This window comes from Scyliorhinus canicula, chromosome 18 (assembly GCF_902713615.1).
Source record: "Scyliorhinus canicula chromosome 18, sScyCan1.1, whole genome shotgun sequence".
In the NCBI taxonomy this organism is placed as follows: domain Eukaryota; kingdom Metazoa; phylum Chordata; class Chondrichthyes; order Carcharhiniformes; family Scyliorhinidae; genus Scyliorhinus; species Scyliorhinus canicula.
The window spans coordinates 70,898,658-70,914,542 of record NC_052163.1 but is presented as its reverse complement, the minus strand read 5'-3'; the positions used below and the strand labels follow the sequence as shown (position 1 = coordinate 70,914,542).

The 15,885-nt window shown below is 48.2% G+C and overlaps 1 protein-coding gene across 1 annotated transcript in view; it reads right to left on the bottom strand.

Moving 5' to 3' along the window:
* The window catches only part of LOC119953435 (SAP30 binding protein), a 170,530-nt gene that overhangs the window by 18,760 nt on the left and 135,885 nt on the right, over positions 1-15,885 (bottom strand). Inside the window, exon 6 of the mRNA XM_038777722.1 lies at positions 8,385-8,476. Within this exon, the coding sequence (XP_038633650.1) occupies positions 8,385-8,476 (92 nt within the window). The remainder of the gene's footprint in view (positions 1-8,384; positions 8,477-15,885) is intronic.

The window sequence follows — 15,885 nt, the reverse complement described above, 5'->3', positions numbered from 1 at the left end:
ACAGTCAGACAGCAATATCCCCCTTCTCCACATCACAGTCAGACAGCAATATCCCCCTTCTCCACATCACAGTCAGACAGCAATACGTATCCCCTTCTCCACATCACAGTCAGGCAGTAGTAACCCCTCCTCCACATCACAGTCAGGCAGCAATATCCCCTCCTGCACATCACAGTCAGGCAGCAATATCCCCTTCTCCACATCACAGTCAGACAGCAATATCCCCTTCTCCACATCACAGTCAGGCAGTAGTAACCCCTCCTCCACATCACAATCAGGCAGCAGTAACCTCTCCTCCACATCACAGTCAGACAGCAGTAACCTCTCCTCTGCACTGTAGTTGGGCAGCAGTATCCCCTTCTCCACACTACAGTCAGAAAGCAGTAACCCGGCAGCGGTGTTCCTCAAGGATCAGTGCTAGGTCCACTGTTCTTTGTTATTTCTATTAATGATTTGGATGAGAATTTAGGAGGCATGGTTAGTAAGTTTGCAGATGACAACAAGACTGGTGGCATAGTGGATAGTGAAGAAGGTTATCTAGGATTGCAACAGGATCTTGATCAATTGGGCCAGTGGGCTGATGAAGGGCAGATGGGAGTTTAATTTGGATAAATGTGAGGTGATGCATTTTAGCAGATCGAATCGGGGCAGGACCTATTCAGTTAATGGTGGGGAGTTGGGGAGAGTTATAGAACAAAGAGATCTCGGGTTTAGGTTCATAGCTTCTTGAAAGTGGAGTCACAGGTGGACAGGGTGGTGAAGGAGGCATTCGGCATGCTCGGTTTCATTGGTCAAACTATTGAATACAGGAGTTGGGACGTCTTGCTGAAGTTTTACAAGACATTAGTAAGGCCACACTTGGAATACTGTGTACAGTTCTGGTCACCCAATTATAGAACGGATATTATTAAACTAGAAAGAGGGCAGAAAGGATTTACGAGGATGCGACCGGGACTTGATGGGTTGAGTTATAAGGTGAGGCTGGCGAGACCTGGACTTTTTCCCTGGAGCGTAAGAGCATGATCCTATGGAGGTCTATAAAATAATGAGGGGCATAGATTAGGTAGATAGTCAACATCTTTTCCCAAAGGTAGGGGTGTCTAAAACTAGAGGGCATAGGTTTAAGGTGAGGGGGGAGGGATGCAAAAGGGTACAGAGGGGCAATTTATTTTACACAGGGGGTGGTGAATGTCTGGATCAAGCTGCCAGAGGTGGGCACAGTGTTGTCTTTTAAAAAGCATTTGGACAATTATATGGGAAAGTTGGATATAGTGGGATTTGGGCCAAATGCGGGTAATTGGGCTAGCTTAGTGGTAAAAACTGGGCATCATGGACAAGTTTGGACGAAGGGCCTGTTTTCATGATGTAAACGTCTATGACTCTATAACCACTCCTCCACACTGCAGTCAGAAATCAACAATCTCTGCTCCACACTGCAGTCAGAAAGCTGTAGCCTCTCCTCCACACCAGAGTCAGACAGCAGCAACCCCTTCTCCACACTACAGTCAAACAGCAGCAACATCAGCTCCATAATACAGTAAAACAGCAGCGATACCTGCTCTAGATCAGTGTTCTTCAAACTTTTTTCCGGGGACCCACTTTTACCAACTAGCCAACCTTCGGGACCCAACCCGGCCGACCTTTGCGACCCATGACGGCCGACCTGCGCGACCCACCATTTTCTCTTGCCTTGTTTGCTGCTGACAAAAATGGAGGAAATGGTTATGGGTCCCTTTGGCCCTCGTACACGCTCCTCCAATGGAACCTGTTTGATGAAGGTGAAGCCTTTTGGCATCGGAAAGTATGGAGTCTCCATCTGTCCAAAGTTCTGAATTTTTTCACGCAAAATTTTATCAAATAAAACCCCCTTGAACGTGTAAAGAAAATAATAAAATGAGTAATATAAATGAATAAAATGAATAAATCCCCCCCCGAACTTGTAAAACAAATAAAATGAATAAAATAAATGAAAAAAATAAAAATTAAATGAATAAAAACTACTACAGAACTTGTAAAACAAAAAGCTGCAACCGTTAAAAAAAATAGCGGCCGCACTGTGCATGCATGTCCGATTATCGGCGCGCATGCGCATTTGGGCATGCGTGCCGATCATCGTGTGCGCATGCGCAATGCGGCCAAATTCTTTTTTAACATGTTCGCGGCCGGTTATGAAAAGCTGGCTGCTGCGCAGGGATTTGCGCGATCGGGAGCGCCGCGGACAACGGCTCCGCTACTCTCCCGACACCCGCCCCCGACTTTGAAGAACACTGCTCTAGATCACAGTCAGCCAGCAATAACCCCTCCCCCACACTCCAGTCAGACAGTAGTAACCCCTCCTCCACACTCCAGTCAGACAGCAATAACTCCTCCTCCACACTCCAGTCAGACAGCAATAACTCCTCCTCCACACTCCAGTCAGACAGTAGTAACCCCTCCTCCACACTCCAGTCAGACAGTAGTAACCCCTCCTCCACACTCCAGTCAGACAGCAATAACTCCTCCTCCACACTCCAGTCAGACAACAGTAACCCCTCCTCCACATTACAGTCAGGCAGCAGTAACCCTTCTCCCTCCCGACAGTCAGACAGCAGTAACTCCTCAATGTCACTGGTCACACAACAGTAACCCATCCTCCACACTAGTTAGATAGCTGCAACCCCTCCTCCACACTAATCAAACAACAGTAACCCCTCCACCACACTAGTCAGGCAGCACTAACTCCTCCTCCACACGTCAGTCAGAGAGGCAATAACCTCTCCTCCACACCTCAGTCACACAGCAATAACCTCATCTCTTCACCAGGCAGATAGCAGTAACTTCATCTCTTTGGGCAGCACGGTAGCACAGTGGTTAGCACAGTTGCTTCACAAGTCCAGTGTCCAGGTTCGATTCCCGACTTAGATCCCTGTCTGTGTTGAGTCTGCACGTTCTCCCCGTTTCTGCATGAGTTTCCTCTCGGTTCTGCGATTTCTTCCCACAGTCCAAAGATGTGCGGGTTAGGTGGACTGACCGTGCTAAATTAGAACATAGAACGATACAGCGCAGTACAGGCCCTTCGGCCCTCAATGTTGCACCGACATGGAAAAAAACTAAAGGCCATCTAACCTACACTATGCCCTTATCATCCATATGCTTATCCAATAAACTTTTAAATGCCCTCAATGTTGGCGAGTTCACTACTGTTGCAGGTAGGGCATTCCACGGCCTCACCACTCTTTGCGTAAAAAACCCACCTCTGACCTCTGTCCTATATCTATTACCCCTCAATTTAAGGCTATGTCCCCTCGTGATAGCCACCTCCATCCGCGGGAGAAGGCTCTCGCTGTCCACCCTATCTAACCCTCTGATCATTTTGTATGCCTCTATTAGGTCACCTCTTAACCTTCTTCTCTCTAACGAAAACAACCTCAAGTCCATCAGCCTTTCCTCATAAGATTTTCCCTCCATACCAGGCAACATCCTGGTAAATCTCCTCTGCACCCGTTCCAAAGCTTCCACGTCCTTCCTATAATGGGGCGACCAGAACTGTACGCAATACTCCAAATGCGGCCGTACTAGAGTTTTGTACAACTGCAACATGACCTCATGGCTCCGGAACTCAATCCCTCTACCAATAAAGGCCATCACACCATAGGCCTTCTTCACAACCCTATCAACCTGGGTGGCAACTTTCAGGGATCTATGTACATGGACACCGAGATCCCTCTGCTCATCCACACTACCAAGAATTTTACCATTAGCCAAATATTCCGCATTCCTGTTATTCTTTCCAAAGTGAATCACCTCACACTTCTCCACATTAAACTCCATTTGCCACCTCTCAGCCCAGCTCTGCAGCTTATCTATGTCCCTCTGTAACCTGCAACATCCTTCCGCACTGTCCACAACTCCACCAACTTTAGTGTCGTCTGCAAATTTACTTACCCATCCTTCTGCTCCCTCCTCTAGGTCATTTATAAAAATGACAAACAGCAACGGCCCCAGAACAGATCCTTGTGGTACGCCACTCGTAACTGAACTCCATTCTGAACATTTCCCATCAACCACCACTCTCTGTCTTCTTTCAACTAGCCAATTTCTGATCCACATCTCTAAATCACTCTCAATCCCCAGCCTCCGTATTTTCTGCAATAGCCGACCGTGGGGAACCTTATCAAACGCTTTACTGAAATCCATATACACCACATCAACTGCTTTACCCTCGTCCACCTGTTCAGTCACCTTCTCAAAGAACTCGATAAGGTTTGTGAGGCATGACCTACCCTTCACAAAACCATGCTGACTATCCCTAATCATATTATTCCTATCTAGATGATTATAAATCGTATCTTTTATAATCCTCTCCAAGACTTTACCCACCACAGACGTTAGGCTCACCGGCCTATAGTTACCGGGGTTATCTCTACTCCCCTTCTTGAACAAAGGGACCACATTTGCTATCCTCCAGTCCTCTGGCACTATTCCTGTAGCCAATGATGACCTAAAAATCAAAGCCAAAGGCTCAGCAATCTCTTCCCTGGCTTCCCAGAGAATCCTAGGATAAATCCCATCAGGCCCCGGGGACTTATCTATTTTCACCTTGTCCAGAATTGCCAACACTTCTTCCCTACTCACCTCAATGCCATCTATTCTAATAGCCTGGGTCTCAGCATTCTCCTCCACAATATTATCTTTTTCCTGAGTGAATACTGACAAAAAGTATTCATTTAGTATCTCGCTGATCTCCTCAGCCTCCACACACAACTTCCCACCACTGTCCTTGACTGGCCCTACTCTTACCCTAGTCATTCTTTTATTCCTGACATACCTATAGAAAGCTTTTGGGTTTTCCTTGATCCTACCTGCCAAAGACTTCTCATGTCCCCTCCTTGCTCGTCTTAGCTCTCTTTAGATCCTTCCTCGCTTCCCTGTAACTATCAAGCGCCCCAACTGAAACTTCACGCCTCATCTTCACATAGGCCTCCTTTTTCCTCTTAACAAGAGATTCCACTTCTTTGGTAAACCACGGTTCCCTCGCTCTACCCTTTCCTCCCTGTCTGACTGGTACGTACTGATCAAGAACACGCAATAGCTGTTCCTTGAACAAGCTCCACATATCCAGTGTGCCCAACCCTTGCAGCCTACTTCTCCAACCTACACATCCTAAGTCATGTCTAATGGCATCATAATTGCCCTTCCCCCAGCTATAACTCTTGCCCTGCGGGGTATACTATCCCTTTCCATCACTAATGTAAAGGTCACCGAATTGTGGTCACTGTCTCCAAAGTGTTCACTTACCTCCAGATCTAACACCTGGCCTGGTTCATTACCCAAAACCAAATCCAAAGTGGCCTCACCTCTTGTTGGCCTGTCAACATATTGTGTCAGAAAACCCTCCTGCACACATTGTACAAAGAACGACCCATCCAATGTACTCGAACTAAATCTTTTCCAGTCAATATTAGGAAAGTTAAAGTCTCCCATAACAACTACCCTGTTACTTTCGCTCTTTTCCAGAATCATCTTCGCCATCCTTTCCTCTACATCTCTAGAACTATTAGGTGGCCTATAGAAAACTCCCAGCAGGGTGACCTCCTTTCCTGTTCCTAACCTCAGCCCATACTACCTCGGAAGAAGAGTCCCCATCTTGCACCCTTTCCGCCACCGTAATACTGTCCTTGACTAGCAGCACCACACCTCCCCCTCTTTTGCCCCCTTCTCTGACTTTACTAAAGCACCTAAACCCCGGAACCTGCAACAACCATTCCTGTCCCTGCTCTATCCATGTCTCTGAAATGGCCACAACATCGAAGTCCCAGGTACCAACCCATGCTGCCAGTTCCCCTACCTTATTTCGTATACTCCTGGCATTGAAATAGACACACTTCAAACCACCTACCTGAACACTGCCGCCCTCCTGCGAAGTCAAATCAGTGCTCCTGACCTCTCTACTCTCAATCTCTCGCACCCCAAAACTACAATCCAGGTTCCCATGCCCCTGCTGAATTAGTTTAAACCCCCCCAAAGAGTACTAACAAATCTCCCCCCCTCAAATTGTCCTCAGAATCCATAAAAAAAGGTTGGGCTGGGATAGGGTTGAGGTGTGGCCTTGGGTAGGGTGCTCTTTCAAGGACCGATGCAGACTCGATGGGCCATATGGCCTCCTTCTACACTGTTAATTCTATGATTCTTCACCAGTCAGACAGCAGTAACCCCTCCTCACCGCAATCAGATAGCAGTAACTCTCCTCTTCACCGCAGTCAGACAGCAATAACCCCATTTCTTCACCACAGACAGATAGCAGTAACTCTCCTCTTCACTGCAGTCAGACAGCAATAACCCCATCTCTTCACCACAATCAGATAGCAGTAACTCTCCTCTTCACTGTAGTCAGACAGCAGTAACCCCTCGTCTTCAACACAGTCAGATAGCAGTAACTCCTCCTCTTCACCAGTCAGATAGCAGTAACTCCTCCTCTTCACCACAGTCAGACAGCAGTAACCCCATATCTTCACCACAGTCAGATAGCAGTAACTCCTCCTCTTCACCACAGTCAGACAACAGTAACCCCATCGCTTCAACACAGTCAAACAGCAGTAACCCTACCTCTTCATCACAGTCAGATAGCAGTGACCTCTCTTTATCAGTCAGTGAGCAGTAACCCCTTCTGTTCAGCATAGTCAGACAGCAGTAACCCGTCTTTATCAGACCAACAGCAGTAACCCCTCCTCTTCACCACAGTCAGACAACAGTAACCCCTCCTTCACCACGGTCAGACAGCAGTATCACCTTCTCCACATCACAGTCAGACAGCAGTAACCCCCCTTCATCACAGTCAGACAGCAGTAACCCCTCCTCTTCATCACAGTCAGACAGCAGTAACCCTCCTTCACCACAATCAGACAGCAGTAACCCCCCTTCATCAGTCAGACAGCAGTAACCCCTCCTCTTCATCACAGTCAGACAGCAGTAACCCCTCCTCTTCATCACAGTCAGACAACAGTAACCCTACCTCTTCATCACAGTCAGACAGCAGTAACCCCCCTTCATCACAGTCAGACAACAGTAACCCCTCCTCTTCATCACAGTCAGACAGCAGTAACCCCCCTTCATCACAGTCAGACAGCAGTAACCCCCCTTCATCACAGTCAGACAACAGTAACCCCTCCTCTTCACCACAGCCAGACAGCAGTAACCCCCCTTCATCACAGTCAGACAACAGTAACCGCTCCTCTTCACCACAATCAGACAGCAGTAACCCCCCTTCATCACAATCAGACAGCAGTAACCCCTCCTCTTCATCACAGTCAGACAGCAGTAACCCCCCTTCATCACAGTCAGACAGCAGTAACCCCCCTTCATCACAGTCAGACAGCAGTAACCCCCCTTCATCACAGTCAGACAGCAGTAACCCCCTTCATCAGTCAGACAGCAGTAACCCCCCTTCATCACAGTCAGACAGCAGTAACCCCCCTTCATCACAGTCAGACAGCAGTAACCCCCCTTCATCACAGTCAGACAGCAGTAACCCCCCTTCATCACAGTCAGACAGCAGTAACCCCTCCTCTTCATCACAGTCAGACAGCAGTAACCCCCCTTCATCACAGTCAGACAACAGTAACCCCTCCTCTTCACCACAGCCAGACAGCAGTAACCCCCCTTCATCACAGTCAGACAGCAGTAACCCCTCCTCTTCATCACAGTCAGACAGCAGTAACCCCCCTTCATCACAGTCAGACAGCAGTAACCCCCCTTCATCACAGTCAGACAACAGTAACCCCTCCTCTTCACCACAGCCAGACAGCAGTAACCCCCCTTCATCACAGTCAGACAGCAGTAACCCCCCTTCATCACAGTCAGACAGCAGTAACCCCCCTTCATCACAGTCAGACAGCAGTAACCCCCCTTCATCACAGTCAGACAGCAGTAACCCCCCTTCATCACAGTCAGACAGCAGTAACCCCTCCTCTTCATCAGTCAGACAGCAGTAACCCCTCCTCTTCATCACAGTCAGACAACAGTAACCCCTCCTCTTCACCACAGTCAGACAGCAGTAACCCCCCTTCATCACAGTCAGACAGCAGTAACCCCCCTTCATCACAGTCAGACAGCAGTAACCCCCCTCATCACAGTCAGACAGCAGTAACCCCTCCTCTTCATCACAGTCAGACAACAGTAACCCCTCCTCTTCACCACAGTCAGACAGACAGCAGTAATCCCTCTTCTTCATCACAGTCAGACAGTGGCAACCCCTCTCCTCACTAGTCATACAGCAGTTACGCCTCTCCTCCCTACAGTCAGACAACAGGAACCCTTTCTCCTCACCACAGTCAGACAACCTGAGCCCTCCCTATTCTGTCCATAAGAATCAAACTTTCACTGGAGTTCAGTCCAAGTTTACAGACCTCGGGTTGCGAAACTCCTTTTTTCTCTGGATTATGTTGTTCATGTCAAGACCTTCGTTCAGTTTTCTGTCATACAGCTTTTGAATTTTCTCCTGTGAAAATGTGGAATGGAACAAATAACAGTGAGAAACACTTAGTACACAACTGGAGCAGAGTTTCTATGTACATACACAAAGCTTTCCTCAGGATTAACCCTAACCTTGCTGTGGGCCAGGGTCTTCTCTGGCTCGTTGGAGGTCAGAGGGCATGAGAGCTAATCCTAACTACACCTTTGTTTCAGTCAGCTCTGTATCTTTCTCGCCATCTCACCCTTTTCACTGTACCATGATCAGGAACAGGGATCGTGACTGGTTCTTAACCCAGGACCATTGTGAATAATACTGGGTCATCACTGCTGTCCCAGCTCACAGCAGAAGGGGATCAAAGCAGTCACCTTCCTGTTTTGGTACAGCAGCTAGGAATCTTACCCAAATGAGCCACTGAGGTCACTTTCTTGCAATGTTTCACGAAAAGCTGGGGAACGATGAGAGAGCAGCAGGTGCGGCAGTGAAGTCAGTGCCCCATCATTGCAACAGAATGCAGATTCTCATTTTAAATAGTCAGCACATGGGGCATGATGAAGACAAACACGCAAACAGTCTCTTTGAATGAAATTGCTTCTCAAATTAGGGAAGCTGTTCTGTGGCAGTCTCCCTACTCCTAGCCAATCTTGGCATTGCATTATACCAGGGTTTTCCAAAGTGCGAGTCACGAGCCTGCGGTTATCAGGAGTGTCGCGGAGCGATCGGGTGCGCCGTTCCTGCAGTGGTCTGGATTACGGGAGAAGCAGCCAATGGCTGCTACTGGCATTTTTATTGAGAATGACAGTTGCTGCCACCTTTTAAGTGAGAACAAAATGAGGCCGTGTGTAGTCTTCCGGCCAGATGCAGCAGCAGTGAGCAGGTCAAGCGCCCAGCATGTACACTTTTAAAAAATATAAATTTAGTGTACCCTATTCATTTTTTTTCCAATTAAGGGGCAATTTAGCGTGTTCAATCCACCTATCCTGCACATCTTTGGGTTTTTTTTTTAGAACAGTACAGCACAGAACAGGCCCTTCGGCCCTCGATGTTGTGCCGAGCAATAATCACCCTACTCAAACTCACATATCCACCCTATACCCGCAACCCAACAACTTCCCCTTAACCTTACTTTTTAGGACACTACGGGCAATTTAGCATGGCCAATCCACCTAACCCGCACATCTTTGGACTGTGGGAGGAAACCGGAGCACCCGGAGGAAACCCACGCACACACGGGGAGGACGTGCAGACTCCGCACAGACAGTGACCCAGCTGGGAACCGAACCTGGGACCCTGGAGCTGTGAAGCATTGATGCTAACCACTATGCTACCATGCTGTGGGGGAGAAACCCACGCAAACACGGGGAGAATGTGCAAACTCCACATGGACAGCGACCCAGAGCCAGGATTGAACCAGGGACCTCGGCACCGTGAGGTAGCAGGGCTAACCCACTGCGCCACCATGCTGCCCTCCCAGCATGTACACTTGACGTCAAGTGCTCTGCTTTTGACGCCAAATCATGGAGAGTTTCTTCCATTTTCTGTGAAGATGAAGTGTTTCATTATAAGAAAGAGATGGCCAGAGACACAAATAGGCAGTGTACCTACTGACCAGGATCTCACATCTGAATCTGCTGAAGAGCTGTTCAGGAGAGTCCATAGCAGGACAGAGCATTGCTCGTGTTCGCGCTGTACAGAGCTCCAGGGCCTCAGGTTAACAGCCTACAAAGAAGAAACTTTACTCTGGAACAAAGCCATATAAAGATGATTTCTTGAGGTCTGGTTTTGTCAATTGTGCCAATGCTGAGGATGCAAGGTCCACATGTGTTATCTGCATGGAAATACTGGCAAATGAGAGGACATGTTTCAGATTTTGAAAGAGAAGTGGTGGGTAAAAAATTCCATTTGAGGTTGAGAACCCAGTCAGTTATTAACTTACAGGTGACTCCAAATGAAAAGACTAGGCTGCTGTAATAAAGGCAAAGTCACCATAGTCCCACAGACTTGAACCAAAGTGCCAGGCTTTCCTGTTAAAATGCTCTTTATACAAAACATCAGCGCAGAATAAAAACCTATTGCATTTGAATGTTATTGCACACAACATTTAAATTAAAATGCTAACTAAAAAATGTAAAAAAAAGATACATTGACGGCATTCAACAGGCAACTTGACAAACACATGGATAGGATGGGTATAGAGGGATACGGTACAAGGAAGTGCTGAGCGATTTAGCAAAGGTTGGTATCATGACCGGTACAGGCTTGGAGGGCCGAAAGGACTGTTCCTGTGCTGTATTGTTCTTTGTTCTTAGGACCATTGGCTGCTTTACCCTTCGAGGGGGACAGCTGGCTGGTGGTGACTTAACCGTACCTCAGGTGAGGGGCAAGGTTGAGAAGGCGGACCTTCATGAATAATGTCAGCCGGTACGGAAATTGAACCCATGCTGCTGGTGTTGCTCTGCACCCCAAACCAGCTGTCTAGCCAAATGAATTAAACCGGTCCCCCAAAATATGCTGCTGTGCTGGACCTGTGACAACATGAAAAACACCCGAAAAGCCCATGAGGCTGTCAGCATTCTGGAGTAGTATCTCCCAGGTGTATCCAGTGCTGAGTAAAACAAGCATTTTGTTGCTATTGCCCTTCACGATGACCTACATGTGCGAGGCTGGATTTACTGAGCAGACCAAAGATGAAGACGGCATTGAAGAACTTGTTAAACACTGCACCTGATATGTGCTTTGCTCTCTCCTCCAGTGAACCTGATTGGAGTGAGATCATGAGGACCAAGCAGGCTCCACTTTCACATTAAAAGTAAGCTAATTCAGCGTGTCACGAAGATCGACTGATATGGACCGCGAAGGCCGGCTGGTGCGGGTTGCGAAGGTCGGGCAGTGTGGATTGCGCAGGTCGGGCGGTGTGGGGTGTGAAGGTTGGGAGGTGTGGGTCGCGATGATTGGCCGGTGCGGGCCGCAAAGGTCAGCCGGTGTGGGTCGAAAAGGTTGGCTGGTGTGGGTCGCAAAGGTCGGCCGGTGTGGGTCGCAAAGGTCGGCCGGTGTGGGCGAGAAGTTTGGTTGATTGGGAAGTGGGTCCTGGGAAAACAAGTTTGAAAAACACTGGATTAGATGGATACCATGCACTGGTCTGCTCACAGTGTCTTTGCAGCCTGCATTGGCAAGTAGTAACTCCTTCCAGCGCTAAACTCTGGTCCTCTTGCTCTCATTTTGGAGATGTGTTGGAGTTGGTTGTGGGCATGATGATGGTCAATACCTAGTTCGTCTCCTATATGAGAGAGAGTTTGTTTTGGGGTTTGTAAGCCAACAGAACATGTCCACACATAGCTGAAAAAGGATATGAGCTCCCACACCTGCTTGACACATTCCTCATTCCTGGCCAAGCTATTACTCACTGTAAACATTGCAGCCTCAAGCTTGTGGGGGTGTTTATTTTGCGCTGACTGAGAAAATGAATTGGACGCTCCCAAAGTATTTTAATAGTTTAAGGCATAAACTATTATTCCTTATCTGATCGTATTAGGGGGAATGGGGGAATGGGAGAAAAGAGTGAACTGTATGGGTTGCTTTCACCTCTTATCATACCTGCCTGGCTATATTCTCTCCACTGGGGAGGAGGTCTTAGGTGCAGACTCCAGAATGACTGGACCAACACCTTGTACTTCAAAAAAAATTAATAAAGAGGTGCAGTGTGCCTACAGTTCCAATGTCAAACTGCCTGTATATAGCAGCGTAAAACTTCAATCTGAGCTGTCTGTGGCTGTAGCTTGTTACTATCAGAGGAATTAACAATGGCAACAACTTGCATCGATATAGTGCCTTTAAAGCAGTTTCACACGAATGCAGATCAAACAAATTTACAACCAAGCTACAAAAGGTATATTTGGACAAATGACCAAAAGCGTAGCCAAAGAGGTAGGTTTGAAGGAGGTTCTTAAAAAAGTTGGCAGATGTTTCGGGAGGGAATTCCAGAGTTTGAGGCCTGGTTCGCTGAATGCACGGCCGGCCATCAGATTCCTATATGTGATTTTGTTCATTTTCGGGGCTCCCTTACTGGCAGCATGTGATAAGCTATAGATGGTCCCAAGTCCAATCCTCTTTCAATGCTGATTCAGCAGAGTTCAGCTGATCTACACTGGGGCATTCTAACTGGCCCCGGAGTCACTAAGCAAGGCAGATGTAGTTGGGGGGGGAAGGGAATAACATCAGCCAGGATTCTCACTCCAGATCCTCGACAGTGTATCCCTAACAAGAAGGAGGTCAGGTAGGAGTAAAATATCAGAAAACTGAATGAAATAAGCTCAAGGCCAATCCAATTCTCCAACCACCGTCTCAGCTGTTAAATGAGGTGACTACAATGGAGTTAAATAATTTTGTTGACTGACGGTGGTATCAATTTGTGTTGAGCTGAGCTGTGACCTTCAATTCTAATCAAAGCAGCTCACTGGCACTCACTATTCTGGCTCAAACAACAGGAATGGTCATCGTGCATAGATATTGCCAACGGAATGCTGGGACAGGGTCTCAGGAGAAAGGACATGTCGATAGGAAAGGTTTGCAGGAATTTTCATCATGGATGGGGCAAATTGGCAAAGGCTCGCCACCCATGCTTGTCTCGGCATGTACAAGACTCACACAGAGTTAATCATTCCCGTATACTTTATTATACTCTTACATATATCGATTTAAAAAAAAACATGTGCCAAACAATGGACACTGGCCGAATGGAGCTAAGATGTTGCATTTGTGAAGGACACGAGCTGCCTGAAGGAGACAGAGTCTATGGAGCCCTCAGAGACAGTGGCTAAGATAAGACCAAACTGAAACTGGAGAGACTATGTGACCCAGTTTATAGACATAGAACAGTACAGCACAGTACAGGCCCTTCGGCCCACGATGTTGTGCCGACTGTCATGATATGCAGACATGCAGCTAATGAACACTTAGAGTAGGACACGACCAATGAGCAGTCAGGACACTTAGGGGTGGTATCTCACTATAAAAGTGATGAGGCACTCACACCCCGCCTCCTTCCACAGACCAACATCTGCAGAGTTAGACAGGTGGCGGAGTTCTCCGCAACGGCCGACGCGAAATCCGGAGTGTTTCACGACGGCGTTGGAGGCCGCTCCTCGCCCCCTATTCTCCCCCCCCCCCCCCAAGGGGGCTAAGAGCTGGCGTCAAGGCGACGCGCCTTAGTGACGTCAGCCGCGCATGCGCAGGTTGGCCGACGCCAACCCGCGCATGTGTGGTTGCCGTCTTCCCCCCCCGCTGCCCCGCAAAACGTGGCGGCTTGATCTTGTGGGGCGCGGAGGGGAAAGAGTGCGTCTCTTAGAGACGCCGGCCCGACGATCGGTGGGCACCGATCACGGGTCAGTCCCCTCCCGAGCACGGCCGTGGTGCTCGATCCCCTCTCCGCCCCCCACAAGTCCCAAACTTACCTTTCGTGCTATGTTGACGCCGGCAGCGACCAGGTGAGGTTGCCGCCGGCGTGAACAGGTCGGGAACGGCAGGCCGCTCGGCCCATCCGGGCCGGAGAATCGCCGGTCACCGTGCAAAACGCCATTTTGGGGGGGGGGGGGGGGAGAGAATCGCAGGGGGTGCCAGAGCGGCCCTCCCGCGATTCTCCCACCCGGCCTGGGGAGCGGAGAATCACGCCCAGGGTGTATCTTCAGCATCACACCCCAGCACGTGGCTTAGAGCAAGGCTGGTTCAGTTAGACTGAGTTACTACAATTAGATTAGCAGAGTCGAACTCATTGAGAACTGTGCTAATAGTTCAATAACTCATTTCAACGTCTGGAGCATCTTTTACTTAAAACTGCACCAAGTGGCAGCCTGTGTTATTCCAAACTACATAACACAACATGATACCAAGAGTCTGTTCAATCTAGTTAGTTCAACTCAGCAAGATCCGTGACGACCAGCGACTGCATCCTGGAACAATGGAAAAGATTCAGGCTCCTCAGCAGGTCAGAACACCCGGCAATGAAAGTCCCTGAGGTCAAGAAGGCGGTCCTGCGCTTCCTGGGTATGGTCAATTTCCTTGGCAAGTTCCTCAACATTATCTACAACTCACCCAACCTTGGTGTCATCGGCAAACTTACTTACCCACCCTTCCACTTCCTCATCCAAGTTATTTATAAAAACCACAAAGAGCAGAGGTCCCACTGGTCACTGACCTCCAGGCGGAATACTTTACATCCACTATCACTCGCTGTCTTCTTTCGACCAGCCAACCAGACAGCCAAATTTCCCTGCTTTCCACGTCCCCTAACTTTCTGAATGAGCCTACCATGGGGAACCTTATCAAATGCCTTACTGAAATCCATATACACACCATCCACTGTCCGACCTCCATCAATGTGTCTCGTCACATCCTCAAAGAATTCAATGAGGCTTGTGACGCATGACCTGCCCCTCACAAATAATAATATATCGGACTCGAAACGTTAGCTCTTTTCTCTCCCTACAGATGCTGCCAGATTTGCTGAGATTTTCCAGCATTTTCCCTTTTGTTCCTGCCCCTCACAAAGCCATGCTGACTACCTAATCAAACTATGTTTTTCTAAATAATCATAAATCCCATCTCTCAGAATCCTTTCCAATATTTTGCTCACCACAGATGTAAGACTGTTGGGTCTGTAATTCCCAGGGATTTCCCTAATCCCTTTCTTGAACAGGGGACCAACATTCGCCTCCCTCCAATCATCCTGTATTACTCCAGTAGAGAGTGAGGACGCAAAGATCATCGCCAGTGCGCAACAATCTCCTCCCTAGCTTCCTGTAGTAACCTTGGGTATATCCCGTCAGGCCCAGGGGACTTATCTATCGTGATGCTTTTCAAAATATCCAACACATCCTCCTTCTTAATATCAACCTGTTCAAGTCTATTAACCTGGTTCATGTTGTTCTCCTGAGTAACAAGGTCCCTCTCTCTTGTGAATACTGAAGCAACATATTCATTAAGAGCCTCCCCCATCTCCTCAGACTCTAGGCACAAGTTCCCTCCAGTATCCCTGATCGGCCCTACTCTCATTCTTATTTCTCACAGAAGTGTAGAACGCTTTGGCGTTTTCCTTAATGCTCCCCGCCAGGGCTTTTTCATGCTCCCTTCCCGGCCAGAGAAGCCTTTCTCTCCCTCTGGTTCCAGGGGAAAAAAAGAAAACAAGAACTCCCTCTTTTTGGGGGGTGAAGAAAGGGGAAAAAAGAGAAAAAAAGGAAAAAAGCAAAAAAGAAAGACCCAGAAAAAGAAAACTTAAAGGGACAGAACACTCCCTCTCCCTCCTTCCACGCTTCTCAAAAAAGAAAACCAAACTTACCTGAAAGTCTCCTCAGAAGGGAGGGGGGAGAGAAAAAGAGGGGAAGGGAGGGGGAGAGAAAAAGAGGGGAAGGGGGGAAGGGGGTGTAAAAAGGAAAAAAAAATGC